Source organism: Callionymus lyra, chromosome 2, assembly GCF_982586985.1.
Source record: "Callionymus lyra chromosome 2, fCalLyr1.hap1.1, whole genome shotgun sequence".
Lineage (NCBI taxonomy): Eukaryota > Metazoa > Chordata > Actinopteri > Syngnathiformes > Callionymidae > Callionymus > Callionymus lyra.
Window position 1 is genome coordinate 19719194 of NC_141819.1, and position 22912 is coordinate 19742105.

At 42.4% G+C, this 22912-nt stretch overlaps 2 protein-coding genes across 2 annotated transcripts; one reads left to right on the forward strand and one right to left on the reverse strand.

Annotated features, from left to right (window-relative positions):
* The first annotated feature begins 7339 nt into the window (after positions 1–7339).
* atoh1c (atonal bHLH transcription factor 1c) lies at positions 7340–7867 on the forward strand. Its single transcript, XM_087782779.1, has one exon. The coding sequence runs from the start codon at positions 7340–7342 to the stop codon at positions 7865–7867; it is 528 nt and encodes a 175-aa protein (XP_087638905.1).
* A 700-nt stretch (positions 7868–8567) lies between these two features.
* On the reverse strand, positions 8568–22493 carry waplb (WAPL cohesin release factor b). The gene is made up of 20 exons (XM_087783914.1): positions 22190–22493; positions 20487–20979; positions 19636–20341; positions 16270–16613; positions 16074–16198; positions 13739–13834; positions 13522–13665; positions 13323–13459; positions 13140–13251; positions 12795–13034; positions 12351–12462; positions 12181–12278; positions 12000–12076; positions 10696–10832; positions 10510–10625; positions 10265–10438; positions 9926–10142; positions 9778–9866; positions 9606–9701; positions 8568–9532 (listed from the first exon to the last, which is right to left on the reverse strand). Exons 2-20 carry the CDS (start codon positions 20956–20958, stop codon positions 9467–9469), a joined length of 3558 nt encoding a protein of 1185 aa, XP_087640040.1. The 5' UTR covers positions 20959–20979; positions 22190–22493; the 3' UTR covers positions 8568–9466.
* Positions 22494–22912: the final 419 nt, after the last annotated feature.

Sequence of the window (22912 nt, forward strand, 5' to 3'; positions counted from 1 at the left end):
CCCTCTCTATGTTTAAAAACAATCTTAAAACCTTACTTTTCGATAAAGCCTATAACTAACTTAACTGTTTATCTTTAGCTGCTATAACTAACAAAACTGTTTATCTTAGCTGCTATAGGCTGAGAATGCTGGAGGAGTTTTAGACACCGAGCTCTGTATATCCTTCTTTTCTGCATTACATTCATCACCTGTGCAGTTTAAACCCACACCTTTTTATTTCTCTCCCGGAGCCCCAGGGCTCCACCTCCAGAGCTGCTGCTGATCCAGGATCTTCACCACGTCATCAGATCCCGATTTCTCTCCAGCACCTCCATGGACTCTCCTACACTCTCCTCTTTTTTTTCTCACTATAATTTCCCTCACTCCTCTCCTTATCCATCTGTCTACCCCCCCATCCTTCCTCCCAGCCGGTCAAAGCGGCAGGCCGTCAACAATGAGTCTGGTTCCGCTTGAGGTTTCTGCCTTCTAAAAGGAAGTTTTTCCTCGCCATAGCTCACTGTACAGTCTATTTTTCCACAAATTTTGGGTAAAGTTAACGCATAGAAACAAACACATCTACATAAAAACACACACAAACACATGCTGCCTGCACATACATATGCACAAAAACACCTGCACACATTTACACACTCACGCACACAAATGCACCCCCACACACATAATATATAGCATTAACTTCCCTCAATGACCTCAGCAGCAGATCCTCTTCTCTTTTCTTAAGAAGTTGCATAACTGTGTCTCACTTTCCTAAAAAATCTTCAAAATATGCTGCAGTCAGTATTCTCACCTCCTGGCCATCAGCTGGTACTGGTCACGACCGGTCACTCAGCGGTGAAGTTTTAGTTACACACTCCCTCTAGCTGTGTGCAGTTATTTCATCATCCCTGTTGCAAGATGTTGTTAGCAACGAGTCTCCTCAGCAACCGTTTGTACAACAAGCTGAATTGAAGTTGCACGTGTTTTTTTTTCTATTGGAGAATGTTTTGTTTGGATGTCAGAGAGTCACTGACTCTAAGGCTTAAATTCAGAAGTTGTTTTCGATTGTATTTCATTGCATTAATAACATTCGAAAATGTGCTTCTTACTGTGTGTATCATAACCACACCCACTCTGCTGTGATTGGTCAATCAAAAGATTGAGGTCACCGTGTGTCATTAATCCTGTACATCTCCACCTCTAAGGGACTCGTTGTATAAACAAAGCAGGGCGTAATTACAGCTGGCTGGAGGAGGAGTGCTGTCATTATTACGTCATAATGGACTTCGCTCTCGTAACCTCTCGTTCGCTGAGATTTCAAACGGGGGAGAACTTTATAAAGTAATTACTTCAGAACATGGTCATGATGAGAGACTTACTGCATCTTGGAGAGGAAGACTTAGACATTTGAAACGAATGTAAGTGAGTCGGGAGGGTTGGATTTTTACCAAAAAAATGCTCATTTTTAAAAAGAGCAATAATGGGAAAAAGGGCTGATAAAAAATTCATGAACCCTTCAGTCTAGCTCTGCGCTGTTCCACCTTGTATGTGTGTGGCTCAACACTGGCAGACTGTCCAACAGATATTAATGTGTGGATAAACAACTACATCCTCATTGGTTTATGATGCAACATAGGTGTACATTAAGTGTTTTTTTTTACAGAGTAGGTAGAAGTGCTGTTGTGTTTAAACACAACATAAACAGTGTTTTCGTTGCTCAGTAACCATTCACAAACATGGCATCCTTGTCTAGTTGAAACTTGAGGCAAGCATGTGACCTAAGATCTCACTCCTATTGCATTCTTCATGTGTCTCTCGCCCATTTGGCCCCTGGTCAAGGTCAGACAGTAGGTGGTTGATGAAGATTGAAGGGGATTATTCTCATTCTTTCATTGTGTTTGTGACTCTCGGTGTGGGAGACTGGATCGATGAGTTCTAAACCACTTTTCTCACCTGACCCTCCAAAGTCCCGGCTCCTGGGCCGTCTACTGCTGCTCCACCTGATCAGCACTGACACCACTGCTCAGGACTCATTAGCTGAACAGGAACCCACAGCGCTGCAGGCACCACAAGCAGGACTCACAGCTCCTGCAGTCGGCACACAAACTGTTTGGAAGTTTGGAGGCACGCTGACACCGAATTAAACGCCACTGTCTTGTTTGCTAATAACCGGCACCACAACTTAATCATGTATCAAGAGGTGCTAATATGATGGCAGTGGTCCACACCATGATGTGTCAGCGGTCCAGTTGGCACCGAAGCTGTTGAGCAAAAAGATGGTCCGGCGTAGAAACGAGCCTTGAAGATTCTGTCTGTGTTGCTGACTGTGTCGGCCGTGATGCGGAACAGAAAATCCCTCTGAGAGTTGTGTCTCTGCATCGGGGGAGTGGAAATGTTTTTATCAATAATTTAACGTAGAATCTCTTCGGAGTGGAGCGGAGAAACTGGTGTGTGACGAGAGGGAATTCAACTTCTGTTTTCACAGCTGTTCAATGGACGCACAAAAAAATGGGGAGGCAGGTGAAAGACTTGCGGCACAGAATGTTGCAGAGAGACAAAAAAAAGAAGCCTTTGGAGAGCTTACCAAAATGTTTGAAACCAGTTTGTTTTAAGTGGTTTAATTTCATGTTAAGGACCCTTGCTTGTTGATCTGGAAGGGTTTTGTATCAGTAATTGGGCAGGTTCAATATGGTTGCAAAACACTCCCTTATTCGTGATTGGTGGGGGTTTGTTTACTAAAAAAATATGGATTTATACTTGTCGTAAAAACATTTAATATCGCATACAGAGGTCAAGTCGCAGGCAGCTGTCACTCAAACAACTGCACGGGTGACGTTGGCGACGCGAATCCGGATCTCAAGGGAAAGACTGCCCCCTAGTGAACAATATTAGTTGAATAAATGAAACCTAGGAAAACAGAGGCGATCAATTTAATTTCCTCAGGGGACACACTTTACAGTGGCAGATTTAAGGGGCCATCAAGCAAAAATTCGAGCGAAAAGTATAAAATCAAGTCATAAAATCAATTTAATAAGATTTTTTTAAAAAGTACTGTTTTTTTTGTTTTTTGTTTGAAAGAAAATCTGATGTAAAAGCTATTTTCTCCATAGTGAATTTATGGTCATTATATACTTGATGACAACATCAGAGTATAAATGTCCTATAACAAAAAACATACAATCATATCTAGAGAGCAGTAAGGAATAGAAAATACTATTATAAGTATAGAACAATATATCAATTTAGGTCACATGTATTTTAAACAAATCCCAGATTATTAAAGGACAGTGAAATATTTCTTCTTACATATTCACAAGCTTCAATTTAAAATAAGGTTTTTTCTAACGCAGAAAAGGTTGAATAAAAAGGGTTCTGGAATCGACGTTGCATCATCAAGAAAGTGAAGCTTGAGGCAGGTTAACGTTGCCATGGAAACTTCAGAAAACATGAAATAATGAATTAAATGCAACCCGTGTTTTTCAACTAAATCCCAGTTTCTGTTGCGATCGAGCAGGTTTTGGGGCAGTGCTGTTGTCAGGGTAACAAGGATCGGTATCATAGATTTTTACACTGACGCGAGCATGACCTGCAGGCGGACATCGTTTAATAATGTTATTGATCTCTGAGCTGCAACTAACAGCGGCTCGCATGCACGTGCGCGCGCACACGAGGCAACGACGATCGATAACAGCCAGAGACGGATAGATAACACATAAGCATTCACAAATGAAAGTAAAGTTGCGCAATTACTCTTAAAACTCACACGTTTAAAAAGCACTGGAGTGAACACGTGTCAGAAGAAATGTTTTTTTGTATTGGGTCCACCTTTATATTTCATTAGATTAAAGTGTGGCCCCCGCGAGTTCATAGTGACACCATTAAACTGTGGAAATGTTTCTGACAGTAAAACATTCTTTTTAACTTTTTTATATTATTAGTTCAACTCTAAATATATATTTTTTTATTTTTTAAATAAAAATAAAATAAAATAAATATAACATGAAATAATTTAAGATTAATTCAGAACTTCTTTGGCCCCTCAAAAATGTAACTGCATATTCAATTTTGTTAAATTTACAATATCTTATCTGTAATTAAATAAAACGTATATTTAGATATACGAATTACAATGTTAGTAATTAAGTAAGTAAGTAATTTAAATCATTTTCTTTCTTTTTATATTGTTACCTTTGAATAATGTTATTTGCAGCATGTATTGTCCTGCTCTATGCTGTGGTGTATTGTGGTGGGAATGTGTCCAAGAGGAGTGTCAACAGGTTGGACAGATTGATCAGAAAGGCCGGTTCTGTGGTTGGAATGAAGCTGGACTCACTGGTGACAGTTGCTGAGAGGAGATCATTGAACAAACTACTGTCCATCATGGATGATGACAGTCATCCTCTGAACACTGTCATCAGTGAGCAGAGAAGCAGGTGTAGTGCACGAATGCTCCTTCCCAGATGCAAAACAAATGTTAGTTTGTTATTTTCTTTATCTTTAGACTTAGATTGTATCATCTTGGTCTTTCTCTTTATTTCTCTTTGTTCTTGTTCTTATTTTAATTTAGATTTATTTTTTATGAAAAATTGCTGTGGCTAGTTGGAAAAAAATATTTTTTGCTTTCTACTGCATATCACACAACTGTTGACTGCAGCACAGATCTGTCACCCGTGTTATTTACATGAGGAGATATTTGCAATTAAAAATATATTTGATTCCTCAAAGGTCTGCATCGGTCGATTAAAAAAAGCGAAATGTAAAGGAATCAGAAGTGAGGAGGTCCAAGTGAAGAAGGTTTCAGTTCTAATGAAGCAAACACGTGCTGACCAACTGGACCACTTGAACAGCCAATCAAAGAGCTGAGATATAATGGAGAGAGAACACACAATGTTTCGGCAGAAGTTCAAGAGACGCTTCACAACCCACTTTGATCCAGAGACACAAACACACACAACAATAGAGAAAGCACGCAGGAGTGAACACACAACCCGTGAGAGGTCGATGCCCCCTGCTGGAGCAATTACACTGTGATTTGTCCGTGTGGGACTTCATTCCATCATCGATGCTTTTGAGGTCCTCAAGACGCTCACCGTCACCGAGCAGCGGTTATTGGAGTCAATGAAAATAATGTTCACCTGTGAAGGATGGTTGAAGTCAACGCTCTCAGCGCTGCCTGCTGGGTGTTTTGTAACCGTAATGGAAAATCATAACGTTGATGAAACAACATCCGGAGACCATGTTACACATCATAAATCACGCAGGAGAACTCTGGAGGTCTGCTGGTTCCGCCCGAGCGAACGGTTTGATCTCGACAACGAGGCGTTTGATTGAGTTTAATGAGGGGGAGCGTGACGACCCTTGTTTCCCTTAAAAAAAAATAAAAAAAAACTTGTGTTTTTTTTAAAGCGTTCCACAGATGACATTTTGTCTCGGAAGTTTAACTTGAAGCATAATTCTGAGCTGGCAATTTTTATTTATTTATTTTTATACTTTCTGTCGTAGCCTTTCCCATAAAAACGTGTCTTACGTTTACGTCTGTTGGTCGACATGCAAGCACATCTTGTTGTCATATAGGTTTGACAACAATGTCAAATTCAAGCATCTTTAAAGTTTTACTTTCCGATTGCAAAGGGGTTCCCAAATGAAGCCCCCCAGTTAAAGGGGTACACAAGCTGTGTCGGCATCACATTCACGGACCAACCTTCAGATAAAAACATCAAAATGTATTTTTTAAAATATCTATTATGTTTAAAAATGTTTGTTCCACTTTAACACAAATGAGAAGAGCGTCTTGGAGTGTCAAGAGTCTAAAGCAGGGGTGGACAATTATAAATCTTCAAGGGCCACATTCAATCTGTGAATGTTGTTAGGGGCCGTCAAGCAAAAAGAAAGACGAGAAAATCCCTCAAAAAGGGACATTTGTCATTATGGCCGTGACATTTATTAAGCTAAAGAAGCTGCAATTTTATTCTTGTATATACGAGGTTTTTTTTTTCAAAACATTTCTTCAACTAACTTAAAACAAATGTTTTGAGGGATTAATATATACACAAAAAATACACACAAGAAAGGGGGGGGGGAGTAAATAAGTGTGAAAATGTAAATGAATAATAAATACAAAATACATTTGTTAATGCATTAGAACCATTTATACATGATCATACTTTGACTTTATGAGGGCCGCATAAATACAGTCAAAGGGACGCACTTTGCCCAGGTCAGGGCTAAAGTTAAAGCTGGAAAATTTGTGTTTAATTAATTCCATATTGGTACGTTTTTGCAAATAATTGTATTAAATTAGTTTGAGTGTGATGAGATGATTTTTTTTTTATTAATTTAGATTGAGGTTTAAAACCCAACTTTTTATTTATTTATTTTCAGTGAGTGGTAATCGGGTGCACCGGTCGTTTACTCAGAAGCATTTGTAAAGCGCATTGGGTCACGTGACGACATCAGGGGCCCCCCTCCACAGTGTTGAGATACAGACGCTCAGATTGTGGGTCTCCTCGGGATCCCCCCGCTGGGGTTTGATCGACGGCCCGTGTCGCTCTGCCGGCACCAACAAGGCGTTTCATTGGGTTTAATGAAGTGCAGCGGGGCCACCAGCCCGAACCTCCCCACGTGCTCACGAGCCAAGACCCGAGTGCGTCGGTGAGGGTCTTCGGGGTCTCGCGGGTCAAATGACAAGCTTTGTCGGCCGCGCCGAGGTTTGTTTTTTTTTTGTCAAGAACCTGGACCGGCAAACTTCTGGCACATCAGCAGGAAGTGACAGTTCCAGCTCCTGTCATCGACTTTAATTAAATTCAAATGAACTGAGCAGCAGGAAGTCAGCGAGTCAGAACCACAGACTTAAAAAAAAAAGTATTTAAAAAAATACAATTTACACTTTTTTTTTCCTAATGCTCTAATGGGCAAACAAGTTACTAGTCTCTTTTATCTTTAAACAATACTTCACTTTGTAAAGCATGGACCTAAAATATCAGTACATTATTATTAAGTTAAACTAAAGTTGTCCTACACTTTTAATCCATGGTTGATGTGTAAATTATCAAGGCTCAAGTGATCCAGAATTAGATCCAGTTATAAATCTTTGATCCGGTTCACAAATCCTCATTTGTGTCGCGGGAGTCGAACCACGGACCCCCTGCAGTGAGGGCTGCTTTCTCTCCCGCCTGGGGATCACCGAGACGCGTCTAATCCTCTTTTGATGAACTTGGATAATGGACCTTCTTGCAGGAGGATCTGGCTCCGCTCTCGGTCCCGCACACGACCCAGTCCACGCCCCCTCGAGGACCCTCGGGCTTAAATCCTCCTCTCCGGGGTCGAAAACTTAATTTTTTTTTCTTTCTCTCCAGAGGACCACATGTCTCCTCGCAGAACCCTCTTCACGTCCTTCATCACAGTGGGCCGGGACTCGGTCCTGGACCGGGTCAACCCGCCGCTTCTCCACGAGGACTTCCACGCTCTGCTGCAGCGGGACCGGCACCGGAGTGAGTCCTCCCTGGGCGGCAGCGACCCGGCGTGTGCCATCGTGGAAGTCCGGCTTGGACCCGGATCCAAGGACGAGCTTCACTTCCTGCGCCCGGACCAGAGCGCGCTGGATCGGGCGCAGCGGCGGCGGAGACTCGCGGCGAACGCCCGGGAGCGGAGGCGGATGCTGGGCCTGAACGTGGCCTTCGACCGGCTTAGGAGCGTCATCCCGAACCTGGAGAGCGACAAGAAGCTGTCCAAGTCAGAGACCTTACAGATGGCGCTCATTTACATCGCCACGCTGAGTGAGATTCTGGAAACACCTGTAGACTCTGACTCCTCAGAGGATGGAGCGTCTGAGGACCCGGAGGACCAACGGGGGTCCAATCAGGAGGCGCGGAGGAAAAGCGGAATCAAGTGATGACTTTACCCAGAACTTTTACCACGTTTAACTGCTTTGTCAAATGAAGTTTTATTTAAAATAAAAAATATTTTCATGTAAAGGTATTATTTTTCTTTTTAACCTTTTGGCCACTTATTCTCTCTTGTATGTAAGTAAGTAAGTAATTCTTATTTGTATAGCGCTTTTCTAGACCAGGGTCACAAAGCGCTTAAAGAATCAAAACAATACTCAATAAAGTATATACTTTAAAGGGCAAGATAAAACTGATAATACAACAGGAGTTCCAGAAAATCAAGGAAAAGCCTGAACAAATAGAAACGTCTTAAGATGTTTCTTGAAGGAGTCAGTATATCATCAAACACAGAGAGAGAGGAAGATCGTTCCAAAGCTTAGGAGTAACAGCCTGAAAAGATTTCTCTCCTCTGGTCCTGAACCGTGTGCGAGGAACCATAAGTAGATTCTGATCCACAGACCTCAGAGCCCGAGCTGGGGTGTAAGGCTGGATCAGATCAGTGATGTAAGGAGGAGCCTGACCATGAATAGCTCATAAAGTAAGAACCAGAATTTTAAAGTTGATCCTGAAAGAAACTGGAAGCCAGTGAAGAGTTTTAAGGATCGGAGAAATGTGAGTTCTTCTACTTGAATTGAATTGAATTGTGACATACAAATGATTCTGTACCAGCGACGGGCGAGCCAATAAAAAAAAGGAAGTGAAATATTTAGTCAAAGTATCAACTTTTATTATTTTAAAAGTATTTACATGTAACAAAGACATAAACGTACAAAGCATCTCTGCAGGATCACCAGTTTCTGTCTGACAAACTCCGGGCAGCTTAGAAAATGAAAAATAGATTCAGAAAAAGCGTACTTGTCTAACTGTCAACTCGACTCCACTGACCCCCCGACTCGACGGCCCCTCCTCCGCAAAAATCAGATTCAAATATATTTACAACTACTCTGTACAAAAACTCGTCCAATCAAGCTAAACGTTGGATAAAGCTGTAAACGTTGACAATGTGTGTGTATGTGAGTGTTTGTTTTGCAGAAACTTTAAGAAGCAGATTTTTTATATTCAACAATAAACCTCCACATAATTTTGGCTTCTGAATAAGGAAAGAAAACATCTGCATGTTCACGTTAATCGTTTGAAATGAGGAAAATAAATACATTTTCAAAATGTTTTTTTGTAATTTTTTTTGGAAAAAGCATACTTTTAACTTTAACATATATTTTAGATTGAAATACTTTTTTTTATCTTAAGCAAGCCTGGTTCTGTCGTTTCTACTGTTTATTTCATGTTAAAAATTGTCAGCTAAAACTTCCCAAATGGTGTCATGTTAAAACTGGGATCTATCACGTGTCTTTTTCCCCAAAAGAGATGGTAGAGGTCAGGGGTCACTGTTCAGTAAACCCTCCGTTTGTGTCTTCATGTTTCCAACTGAGAATCACCCAGACACTCGATGACACAGCAGGGCATCATCACTCTCTTACAAGAGGTGATTAGACGCGCAAGTTCGGTCTCGAGCCTCTGGAGTCAACGTGAGGAGGAAACACTTTGAAAATTCATTTAGATTCTGCAGGCAAATGTTCTAATTAGAGTGTGTGTGTATGTGTGTTTTAGCAGTGCTCCAGGTATTCAATGACTCGGGAAATGGACTTCTGTCCGGCTGTGCCGATGTCGCACTGTGGGAACACCAAAGGTTAAAGGTCAGTAGGTGATATTGTTCTGGTCCTGGACCGGGGAAGCCAAACTCACCGTCAGGTTCATGAAATTGAGGAACTTCACCAGCATCTCCGTCATGAGGGAGAAATCTCCATTGGGGAGGTTGTCTCTGACGATCTTCACGATCCCCTGCAGGACAGAACACAAGCGAGTTAGAGCTGAGGGGGGCCGGAAGGAAGCAAAGCCTTCGTATCTCTGGACTCACCGGGCTTCCCTGGACGAGGCTGCCCAGCAGCAGTGCCGTATAGGACGCGACCATGCTGTCCTCCATGTGCTTCCCTGCGTGCTGCAGAGCTGCAATACAAGCATGGTCATGAGTGCCGACAAACAAACACCAGCCCATGATGACGTACCTTTGTTCAGGTCCAGCTCCTCGTGTTCCTCCTCCTTCTCCGGCTTCTTGGGCTCCTCTTGGGGTTTTTCAGAGACGTCTTTGGCCACCCACTGGATCTCTCCGCCCGTCTCCTGCCACTCACCGCTCTGATCCAGTGCAGGTTTGGGTGGCTCCTTAATGAGGTCATCAGTCTGTGCCTCCGCGATGATAGCAGCTCGCTCCCGCTGGAGAAACAACTGAAGACACACAAGTACACGTTATCCTCAAACTGCAAATCTTTTCTTTTTTTTTTAACCAACAATTCTAACTAAGACTAACTAGTTTCCATCCTACAAAAAAGGGTTACAAAAGACCAGACCTGAACAAGTGCTGAAATGGCAGTGAGTGTCCCGGTTTCGACCGTGTCATGGTTCTGTGGGCCGGGCAGGATGGTGGCGTCACAGGGACCCTGACTCTCCTCTATCTCCATCTCCATCAAAAAGTACTTGTTCCTGGCGCTGTACTCCACCAGATTGATCAGCAGACCGAGACCCTGGACACGATTCAATGCGTCGTCAAGACTTCTCAGGACATGAGGATCGCGCCGTCGCACCGGACACTCACCAGGATGCGGATGTCGAACCTCTTCTCGGCCGGGAAGTGCATGGGGACTCTGAACACGCATTGGAGGGCCGTCAGGATCATGTCCGGCTGCTCTCCCGTCTTGGTGCTGCCCCACTCTGAAAAATCGTCAACACAAAGTTGTCTTCACTTTTGCTGACGTGCTTGTAGGCGTGTGTCCGCACTGACCATTGTCATGCGTCAGGTTGACCAGGACCATGATGATGGCCCTCATGCTGTTCTCCAACGCTTGACCAACCACAACGCGATCTGGGTTCCTCTGCGTGCTGTAACGTTGGATCATCTCCACACACGCCTTCAGGGCTCTGGGGAAGACGTAGTGGAGTCAGATCAAGACAATTGTGTCACAGTTCCCAATTATACGGACATGTCAACTGAGGACCACTGTGGCTTGTTTCTAAACAAATCTACCAACTCTAACCCTAAAATACACCGTCACATTACTGCAGGTTTAAATATATTGTAGCAAGCCTGAGTCAGGACTTGCAAAGCTCCTTGTCATTGTTCACACTGATTCAACAAGATGAATTATTCAAACAGCAGGTAAACTTCAACACAACCACAGCACTTAAGGGGAGGCACCACTTTACCCTAGACGGTGTCAACAAAGCAGTGAACTCCCATCATACTTTTTGGTTGCTACAATACTGCTTTTAAATTTTATGCATGTTGCTTTGTCAAAAGTGATCGACAGCGGTGATTGTATGCCTGGGCGGCAAAGCATTATGTGAGCTGTTCAGGTCACCGTGACTGAGAGAGGGATGGCATTTCATTATCAATGTTAAGTTTGTCAATTCAAACAAATGTCTCAATTCTCGAGTATAAAAAGAGAAAAGTGTAAAAGACAGGTGGTGAAAACCTTAATTTGGACCCCATTCTGTCAGCAAGTTTGTGTGGGTGTGTGTGTGTGTGTGTGTGGCCGTACAACACAAAATTAACCCGTTGGTTCCAGAGGTTAATCCAGTTATCAGAGAACAGCTGGAGGTTCAGACTGAGGTTGGTGTGGCTCTGTAACACAGCCATTCTTTGTTGATCTGTCCTCGTCTGCCGGGGCGATGGTCTGGTCGCCCCGGAGCTGAATAAATCTAATAATCAGGTTTACTACGACCAAGTCCTGCACTCAGAGGGAAATCAATTAAATTTTTTTCCAGTTAAATCTTAATTTTTTTCCCCTAATGACATGAATATTATTTCTTCCTCCGACTGTCCGAGCGCCCCGCTTGAGATCTACACTGAAGGACCCACACTGAAGTGACATAGAGAGACGAGTGTGGATCACTTTCACGGTGGACAGAATGATCTCTATCTCTCCGTGTTCAGCTGTAGCGTGGGGTCAAATGTCATTGCTGTGACTGACAGCAGGAAGTCAAAAGATTCAATATTGAGAATAACCACATGCACACATAAACAATGAGGACCGCCTGAGACTTTAGCTTTAAAATGAGAAGAACCACGAAAGGGCATTGACTCACTTTGCACACGACACAATAAGGGAAGAGTCCTTGTAGGCGATCAAATAGCCCTGGTTCTCTGGGTTGTGGACAGTCACCTGTTTAAAATATTATTGTCTTTATTCATCCAAGGAAGAAAAAATATATATACATGTTGCCATGTAACACGATCCAGCACAGAGAACATCATCCTCAGACTTACGCTCTCCAGAACCCTCAAGCATCTCTCAGCTCCCCACAGGGACGACACCAGCTTCTCCTCACTGCCTGCCCGCTCCAGGCTGTCCACGCACTCTTTCACTGAACAGATACACAATCCATGTCAAATCTCACACAACATTTTGAGTCGTCTGAAGAAGAAGCTGGTCTGACCTTTGTCCACGATGTGGTCAAGGCCTCCCAGTAGGCGCAGCTCCTCCTTAAACCAGTCTCCTGCTCGCTTGGAGGTCAAGGATAATAACGTCTCCATGGCCAAGTGACCCGTCTGAAGGAGGGATGGAAAACAACATCTTTACATTTTTAACCTCACACAATTACAGTCCCTTCATTTTGTCTTCCAGAATGTCATAAACAGAGTGAACTCCTCTGGACCCAGAACCTTCACCGCATATGTCAAACTGCAGGCAAGGGGGGCAAGCCGGACAATTTGCCCAAATCAAAGTGGATTCATGTTCATGTTGATATATAAAGATGCCAGTGTTAAAGAAAAGAAGAGGGGACAAAAGCTTATACAAGTCTACAATTACACAGAGACGTCCAAAAATAAAAAAGCGATGTTGAAGGAAAGGAATTTGCTTTGTTGGTGTTTTATCTCACCGTGATGTTCTGCAGGTCCAAGTGTTTGTTGTGCACTGTGTCGCAGAGTTTTCGGATCTTCTCCTTCATCTTGGCGATCTCTCGTGCGCTCAGCTGAGAGTCCGTCACCGCCGCGCTGTTCTGATCCAGGTCCAGCTCCAGGAGGCGTATCATCAAGTCTAAGCAGGCCCGGTCCAGGTCCATGTTCAGCCGGTCCCGGCTCAGGATGTACATGAGGGAGGCGGTGCACATGGCCAGGTTCTGAGTTGGAAAGATCGTCATAGAGGCGTCATGGTAGGCGGATTAATAAACATGAGGCATTTCTTCCTTGTGCTGATCGTCTCATGATTGATTTCAAAATCACACCTGGTGTTGTGGGGCATCATTAAGCGTTTTAAAGACTTGTGCGACTTTCCCTCGGGCACGGAGGTGCATCCTGAAGCTGGGCATGGCACAACGCGTGGCCAGACTGATAACACTGGACAAGAAGAAAATGTTTTTTAGGGACCGAGTCATTAAGACTCATCAAGCCAGGCCTTGGAGTCTCACCTCAAGCAGCGAGTGTTCAGTGGCTGTCCACTCTTCAAACCCGTAGCTAGATACTCAAAGTCGTCTGTGAACTCCTGGTTCTCTCCGATCTCCACGACGTCATTGAAGTCCTTCACTTGTCGGACAACCGTGTACAGCTGAGACACCAGACGTAGGTTAGTGGTTTTCAGTGTCGGAAAGAAAGGATATGAACTCGCACCTCTTTTCGTTTTTTGGGACACTTGAGAATGGGGGCATTGTCGACCTTAGTGACCTGTGGAGGAGGGGGCGGAGCCTTGAACAAGCCATCGTCCTTGTTTTTCTCAGCAGGTGCTTCAGTAGATCCTCCTGCTGACGCCAACTCCTGCGGAGAAAAATGGATTTAAAAACCCAGCTCCATCGCCGACTTGCTTGGAACAACGAAGGTGCGTCTTTACCGGGACCGTCTGAGATCCAGAGGAAACGGGTGTTGGTGTCTCCTCTTCAGCGACAAGCGTCCAGTGTCTAGCATTGTACACAGCTTTGGTGGGAGACTGTCAAGAAAACACACCATCACTTTTAGCTCATCACATACACACCTAATGACTTGTTGTATGGCTCACCTATTCATACAATTCATTACATCTCAGTTGCTGACAAACCACTGATGGAAAAGCAAGTCAAGTACTGTCACTGCTAACATTGTTGACATTATAAAATCTATGTGAACTTGCTTCAAAAGGTCCACTAACGGCAGGTTACCGTAGCTGCCAGCTCAGCAAACACCTCAACAATCTCCTCTCCGGATAATTAGCATCAAAGGTTTCATTGGTACTAAATCAGCCAAAAGGTTGTTTTTGCCAAATTCTCATCAGCTTTATGATTCAAAAATATGGTCTCGGGTTTCCTAGGGTCATGCACACACACACGCGCTCATCCTCGGTTCATCACTTGTCTGCTGTGTGCTTTGCCAAACCTGTGGTTGGTGGTTACCACAGCAATAATAATGAGAGACAAAAGAGGATGTGATTCTGGGGGTAGGGGCTTAAAAAGGTTCGGGGAGAATCACAGCAGGATTTATCATCAAAAACAAAAGGAGATTTCTTGGACGAGTCCGATATAAAGTCCCTTATGTTTATTGAAAACCACAGATGGACAGCAGCTCTGTCCCCCAACAGCTACGCAGTGTGGGGCGGATTGAAATGAGAGACGATGGTGCTCAGCCAATAAACATACTTTTTGCTTGTGCAGGGCATTGTGGGAAGTCCACTAAAAGCAAAATGGAATTAATACTTTGCTCAGAACTTGTTCGGCTGCATTTTCAGAGTCAAAAAAAGATGGATGAATGTATAGATGGTTGGGGGGAAAAAAGGGAAGTGGCCCTTCTTAAAAGATAGTCACTACGACCTAATCAAGTGGGAGGAGTATTGGCAAGAAACTAGCAATACAATAACAATACAATATACATTGATATATTGCGATACTGTAGAAACAAGGAAATATTTGTAGTACTTGACTCTAGCGTAGCTGTAGCTACTTAAGTTTATTGAAATGCTGCTGGAGTCGGGGGTATACTCTCGTCCCCAGTAATGTTCCTTTAGCTGTGTAGGATGTAATCCATCCAGCAGCTGAAAGTTTAATTGCAACACTAAAATGAAAATAATATTTGCATGTTAATTGTGAATAGAAAATCGAATTAGCTCATTTTATACACATTTGAATACATACTTAAAAAAAATGATAAAGTGCTGTTGAGTACCAAAATTGCATCTAGGATAAAAAACATTTTTGCGATATTTAATTGTATACAATATTTTTTTGTAAGCGCCTAATAATCATGAATATTCAAGTTAAGAAACAAAAGTTTTGAGTCAAGTCAGACTGAATCTTAATCTTGGCGATAACACCAATGAGTTCCCAAATCTCCTCAGAAACTTGTCGTCCACAATCTGGTCCAGAGTCGTCCCTTCTCGTCTGATATCTCCCAGCACACTTACTGTAATTGCATTTCTGTTTCAACAACTGCGGGTGGGGGTTATTGCTTTTATAATAAACTGGGTCCACCCACAGCTGGGGAGTCGACACAGACAGCACGTTTATTAACGAGACGAGCGGGAGGCAAAAGTAGATACGAGGTGGCAAGAGACAAATTATTCCGCTGCGAGGAAGGACCGCTTGTGTGAGAGGAAATCGGATGCATTGGCATATTGTGCTGACAAAACCGCAATTATCCGTCAGTGAGCACGATACAAACAAACTGAAACTGGACCAGTGCCCAGGGTTTTGTTATGGAACGCGGAGAAACAATTATGCAAAGATTGAGAAACATAAACGTAGTTATGAGTGTGTGTCTGTGTATGTGTGTGAGTGTGTATTGGCAAAGCTGAGATCCCAGAGGTTCAAATTACTTTGGGTAACATGGATGGACTAATGACAAACGTGGGCCTCAAACTGTGGAACAAATGTGTGGCACTATTGCCCCCTGCTGGTGGCACTCCACTGCCTGTAGTAGGAAAGAAAACGCTGCATTGCCATTAAAGCCTCTCCTTTAACCAAGCTACAAGTGGAACAGCTAATTCTACAGAGAGAAGAAACACAGATATCACACCCACTTTGTGTCATCGATTGGACTACAAAAGGCTGCAGGGCAGTTAGCGGATCAATGGGCTGATGAATGGACGAGACATTTGTGCTCCAACGAGGGACTGAGGAGCACGTTGGTCAATCCTAAGTTAATCTAAAATGATGAGTCACACATGCACAGTAAAGCACAAACACAGACCGTCTACTGACCTTCTTGTGGGCGCTAAAGATCCTCCTGAATGTGTCAGGATTCTTCGCAAGCGGCTTGCTAGGTGGTGGCCTTGAGGTGCATCCAGCCAAAACCATGAGACCCTCTTCTGAGAAGTCCAGGACATCTGTGGAAGGGAGCAGTGATCAGCAGAAGCAGAGAAGATGTTGCAATGTCATGATTTCATTTGCCTCGTACCTGCTATTGTCTCTTCCCTCGCCACGGAGTTCTTGGTCTCCTTTAGTCTGGGCGGTTCAGAGTCCTGTATCCTCTGGACAGTATCCACTGGCTGAGCAGCATCTTCAGCCTGCATTTCCATGGCAGCTGCTGCCATCCGGTCTTTCCTCCTCTGTTTGCAGCGCCCGTCCTTCAGCTGTTCACCTGCTTTAGCGGCCTCATCGTTTGCGTCGTCAAAGCCAAAATACTTGATCTTGTAGGTGGAGGCCCCGTCCGAGTTCCCCTCAGTGTTGCTTAAAGTGTCGGACTCGTCGAACCCAAACAGGTCTAGTTTACTGGTCTTCTTCGACTGACTCTCGCAGGACCTGGTGGACGACAAAAATTCAGTTTCAGTCAATATAAAACCTTGCTTTAGAAAAATAACAAACACTTTCAAGGAGAAACAGGATGTTATGGTCCAGATTCAGCTGATAAGACGGCATGTGGAATCAAAGCCTGTCACGAGACAATCCAGGAAACCTGTGCAATCCTAAACACATGCGTGAAGGCCCATCTCGGTTAGTCAGGTTTTCATGGCAACCCGATTCAGACTAAACCAGACATCTTTCATAAGTTTGTTGCTTTGAAACTAGAAGAGGCATTACATTCTCGGCTTCAAACATAAAGTTGTGTGTGCCGTGCCGACTTGCTTATATGAATGCAATGCATATGAGCAAATCGAGTGCTGGTTTCACAGATTGTGTTTTTCTTTCATGCAAATATACAGTAATCTATTTTTTGGTCCAAAACTGTTGCCAGGTTAGGATCTACCAACAGACCACCGTATTCACAAGTTGATATGTATACTTAAAAAAAAAAAAAAAATTGCAGAAGTAGCAAGTAAAGTTAAGAAATTTATACAAGCTAGAAAATAATTATTAAACCATACCTTACATTTTCAATCAGTTTAATATCACACTTTTAGCATAATATGCTTTTGTGAGTCAGTTGGAAGGAACCACACACAAGTGCTTCCACAAAACGCTCTGATCTGATGATGTGAAAGGATGGAGGGATAAGCCATATCTCCATTTAATATAGTCCAGTATCAACTTGTTGGTTTTTCATGATTAGATTTTATTAGTTAGGTAATGAATATTGTTGCAAAGCTCACATTACTGGTCAGGGGTAACCATATTACAACATTAAAATATAGCATCGACCTCAATAATAATTATAATCATATAATCTCACTGGAGTTACCAAACATGAGGGGCGAGAAATGCACAGACCATTACATATCCTAAAGTTCACGTCTGGAATCTCCGATAAAAAGCTAAACACCAATTACAAGCAGCAGATGTCTGAATGTTCATTTAGCTGAGATAAGAGAATACTCTGAAACATTAAGCACCATGTTCGGTCTTGTAGCGACATAAAGAGTGGTGACTCTTATCACCTAAAAGGCTTAAGCTGTACAAGTGTCATGTTGGTGCGATTACAGTCGTACTAACCACATCAGTCGGATATAACAAGCAGGCAATAAACTACATTTTATTTGGCCTGTCAGTTTGAGATAAAACAAGAGAGTTTGATATACAGTGTCTTCATTCTCAAAGGCCACTAGAAAGCACCATTTGCCTTATAATCCTACTACTAGCTCAATGGAACCAGTCATTGTTTAAGACTTTTTTATGCAATTGTAAGGCTTTAGAGAAGATTCATTTGTTTTGATGATTGTTTCACAAATGTATCATGATGGGTCATTAATGCTAGCATAATGCATTATATGTGAAGCCTTCATAGAAAGCGTAACCAGAGTTTCTTCGCTCAAGCAGAGTGATCTTTCATTTTCTACATTCACTTTGTACCAGGAGCTTTGTTTAAGGTCAGAAGTTGTGTCAAGTTTCAGTGGGACTTCAGGCTGCATAGTACAATGTTAATCTACATTTTTTTTTCGGTCTTACAAAACAAATAAATAAACCACATCAATATAGTTCATCTACTATAATTATATACTCTCCAGTATAGTCCAACTGTTGAAGCAGCCAATATAATTATCAGACTTGTTAGTGCTGTGCCTTCACTTTGCAAAAGGTTGTTAATCGTGCTTGTAGTTTCAATTATATTGCTTTTGCTGGGATTGACATTTCACTAAGAATTCATTGATTAGTCTGAATTATTTGAAGAGGTGAAATCCCTTTATAGCAGGCGTGCACCAACACATCCCTCCACAATGACAGTCTTGCTTCACTTTTTCACAACATTTCATCAATTAAATCCAGACATCTTAAAAACGGCATATCAGCCATGCTGGACCCAATTAAATAATTTAGCTATTGGACCGGATCAGTTAACCTTTTGACAGAGAAAGTGGCCTATTGGTTTATTTTCCCAAACAGCTGGACCAACTTAAACATAATTTCTGTGATCCTCAATAAAGTTGTAAATGTATGTGCATTAAAGTGAAATCACAAACTATATAAATGCAAAGTTCTACTGTACTCTGTACTGCCACCACAAAATCTCATGTTGTGTTTTTCAACACTGGCAACTGATGAAGTGAACTAATGACGTGCGCAAACTTACCACACTCAGTACTGAAAATTGCTTTTGGTGCGAGTCACCACAACGCTAGGCGCACATATGCCACAAACCACGACCACTTTTGGTGCAGGTCTGGGGTTACAGTTCTGTGGCATGTTTAGTCATAATGTCTAAAGGTTAATATCATCATTTATAGATTATAAGACAAGAGATTAGTATCTGACTGGGAGGGAAAATAGTATTCCAATTATAATTTTCTGGAACTCCTGTGTTGTTCTCAGTATTATCTTGATCTTTAAAGTATATTCTTTTTTGAGTATTGTTTTGATTGTTAAAGCGCTTTGTGACCCTGGTATGGAAAAGCGCTATATAAATAAATATTACTTACTTACTTATAATAAAGTCTCTGTAGGATCAAAATATTAAACTACGTGCAGCAATGATTTGAAGTTGAACAATTTTCATATTGGTGAAGCGGAAAATGTTGGAACGCCAACATTATTACACAATATATTAAACTGCACATGGATGTCCAAGATTATCAAAAGTGGAGCGAAAAGATACTTAAAATAATCTCATGATTTGGAATGAACGCCACTGTGGTTAAACCTACTGAGCCGCGAATCTAGTTACAACCAGTGGAATGATAAGAAAAACATCACGATTTATCAGTCAACAAACAACAATTATATGCAGTGGAACTTTAACTTAGCAACAAGGTGATTGTGGTTGTGAATTGGAACAGCCAGAACCAAATGACTAATTTGATAGTGACAGTTTGTTCTGTGTGAAATCTTAGGTTAATAATGTAGCTGGGTTCCCCCCAAAATCCTTTAAAAAAAGTTTGGATCAAATTCTTACCTCTGTTCCTGGTTCTGTTCTCCCTTCTTCCGCTGCCACCCTTGTTCCAACGAAGCACCAGAACCTGCCCCGCTTCCGACACTGGAGGGAGTGCTTTCATTGCTGAACTCTGTTGAACTTCTTCCTTGAATGGTGACATTGAACATGGACATGGATGACGGATGTAGAACGGTAATGTCCCTGGTTCTGCCTTCTGTTGTGTTATTACTGCCTGAGACAAACGGATCAACACTGTTTGCTAAACTGGAGAGGCTGCAAGAGTCGGAGGACTTGCTCTGCTTGTTGGGCCTCCGGTAAGTCCGACAGTTTGAGTTCCTTACAAGTGAGGCAGACGAAGACATCTGGGAAAAGTCAGATGTCTCCATGAAGTCCAGGTCATTGTTGAAGTCCTTAATCTCACTAGGGGTGTGCAGCAGTGTAGGGGAAGGGGGCTTTGGAGTTTGGGTTACTACCCGGTCCCAGCTGTTAGATCCAACACTAGCTGAAACCCAGGAGAGCGTGGGCGCAGGGTTGCGGGGCTCCTGGTCAGGAGAGGGTGGACGAAAAGCCATAATGGCATCCCAGGAGTCATAGGTGGACTCCGCTTTGGACCCGGTCTTCAGGGTGGTGGTCTGGGCCAATGGCTTTTTGTCGCTCTCAGAGGCATTCTGGTACCAGGAGTAGCTGTGTTGGTTCTGAGAGAGTGCAGTGGAACTCTGAGACAAACCTGTTCAGGACCACAACAGTTACATTCAACTCATTTAAAGCAGCTTTTATAAAGAAAAGTGGCATACACATGATTTGACACATGGAAATGTTAACTATTAGGGGAACACGCATGCACACAAACACACAAAAGTTGGGGTTAGCACCTGTTTTGGCAGGATTGTTGAAGAATCGACTGGTGTCTTCCAGAAGCCAAGACTGCTTGTGGTTACCATCTAGCCATGAAGGTCCCTCTCTGGACCCTGAATTGCCAAGTCCCCTCTGCTGATTGAACTTACTCCCTGTATCTACACACATTGTCGGCCTCTCAGCCTGCGGAGGCTCTGCCGGCTTGGCAGCGGAGGACTTGGCGCGTGAAGACACAGGCTTTGATTCCTCATCACTGTCAAACCCGAAAGGGTCGTCGGCTCCATCGTCGCTGGTCTGTGGCCTCTTGCAAACCTCAAGGAGCGAGTCATTTTTGGGTGCGCCAGCCCTCTTAGAGCCCACCTTGGCTTTGTAGGTGGTGGCTCCCCATTTGGTGCTAAGGGTGCCTCTCTTCGAGGACAGGACTTCGTCAAACTTGGATGTGCCCTCGCCCCCTTTACGGCTGTAGGTTTTACCGAATCTGGACGTCATTGTTGCCTCTGGGTCATTTCTCTGGAACAGGAAGACCATGGTCAGACACTCAGAATCAGCAGACTTGACCCACAAAATGTTTTTATGTATTTACACTTCATAAAACTACAATTAAACTTTTCATCGCCAAACGATGGACTTAAAATAACTATCACCATTTATACCACACACTCACAGTATAGTTATCTGCAAATAAAGGAGTCATAGTATGATGCAATCACCTTAAAGAATAAGAAGGATATATGTTAAAAACAAAGTTAAATATATGTCACCAAATCCTTTTATCCTCTTCCAAGGTTGGCTGGTTCGCTTTTAGCCATCGCTATCTACATGAATAAAGTGGTTTAACAGGTGATGATACATTTGTTTTCCTTGATAACACAAACTCATTTTACGGATGTAGTTTAATATTCCAGTGAATACGGGCATTCAAATTTTAAAAAAATCATTCCTACATAATATGAACAAATCAGTCCACATTCTTCTTTCATTGCCCTTTTATTATTATTACTAATTCGCCACACTTTTCAGATTTCCGTTTATTTATTTTGATATTTTCTTTTAAGCTTTGGTTGTGATATATGAGGTATATAGTGAAAGGTTTAACTGTTAGAAACAAAGATCAGTTCAGTTGTTTCATCCCTTAATGTTCTCACAATTTAAACTGTTATCGTTTACAATGATCATGTTAGCAACATTCAATCCATCATTTTTATAAAGCTTCAGCGGATCGAGTTATTATGACACGTAATAAGACAATAAGATGTTACACATCGTTTACCACGAAATATGACCGTCACGAAGGGAATAAAAAACTAAAGTGCATTCATTCAGACATTTGAATGACTTTGGAGCTCAACTATACATAGATAACACTGTGATACAATTAACAATGAAGTTATATTTGTAGCAATCTGTTTTTTTTAAGCTTTATTGTCAAAACAGAGCTAACAGCTAGCTAACCCAACACTGCCGAGTTATTATGTCGTTAATTCTAAACGTAAAGGAGGATCTAGTGGATAGTTCAGTGCAATACGTGAAGCTATACGAAATGTTTTTAATTTCCAAACATCAACATTCTTGCTACTGTTGTTTAATGAGCTTTAGCATCTTCACAATCGCCGCAGACACAGTATTGAGATAGCGGTTAGCTCACCGCTAACAATAACTGCTACTCATATGTTTGGAAAGAAACGCAAGAAAATACGTGTAAAAGCAAAAAGACACGTACTTGGTGGGATAAAGCGTCGATCCGGACAGAACACGCTCCAGACGAGGAGCAGTGGTTCAAACTCTGGGCCTTGTTCCCTGATTCGAGCTTCTCTGCTCGGTATAAACAAGGCCGCGAAGCCGGTACTGACAGGTTCGGAAGAACGCAGTCAAATCCACCGACGAGGGTTGTTGTGGGGATGCGTGGGGAATATTAGTCAAACGTAACGGAAACTTGAATTATTTGGATGCTAAATATCACTCAATTGTCTCCTCCGGGCTGCAACGAAGCTCCATTGGACTGAGCACTGTCAAACAGCAGAGGTTTGTCACGCAACCTCGGAAATGAGTCGGCACGCATTTCAAAATAAAACTAAAATAGTTTAGCCAGATTGTCCATAAAACTCTTAAAACCCAATTGTTAAAAAATAAAAACGTAATAGAAACACATTTCATAAATTTAAAGTGGCCCTTTGATAATAGATGGTTAAAACACGTGAACTTTGTTACGCTTATGGTGCTTATCTGTGGACTTTATAATCCGGAAATAACTGCTACGATAAAGTCAACTTTACACTTTAGGTTGATTAATAATATAAAATGATGCGTTCAGGCGCCAGAAAAGAAGGGTGATGAAAATATAAATATTGTCTTCTTTAATTAAATACGATTTTCTTTTTTTTTTTTAATTTGAGGAATGAAATCACCTTTCTCTGTTGTTTTTTTTACCATGCTTCATTTTTCT

Coding starts and splice junctions, on each gene's coding strand:
- atoh1c (XM_087782779.1), top strand. CDS start 7,340: ATGTCTCCTCGCAGAACCCTCTTCACGTCCTTCATCACAGTGGGCCGG.
- waplb (XM_087783914.1), bottom strand. CDS start 20,958: ATGACGTCCAGATTCGGTAAAACCTACAGCCGTAAAGGGGGCGAGGGC. Junction 16,614..19,635: donor GAACAGAACCAGGAACAGAG/GTAAGAATTTGA, acceptor GTCGTCCACCAG/GTCCTGCGAGAGTCAGTCGA. Junction 10,626..10,695: donor CAACCTGACGCATGACAATG/GTCAGTGCGGAC, acceptor ACGATTTTTCAG/AGTGGGGCAGCACCAAGACG.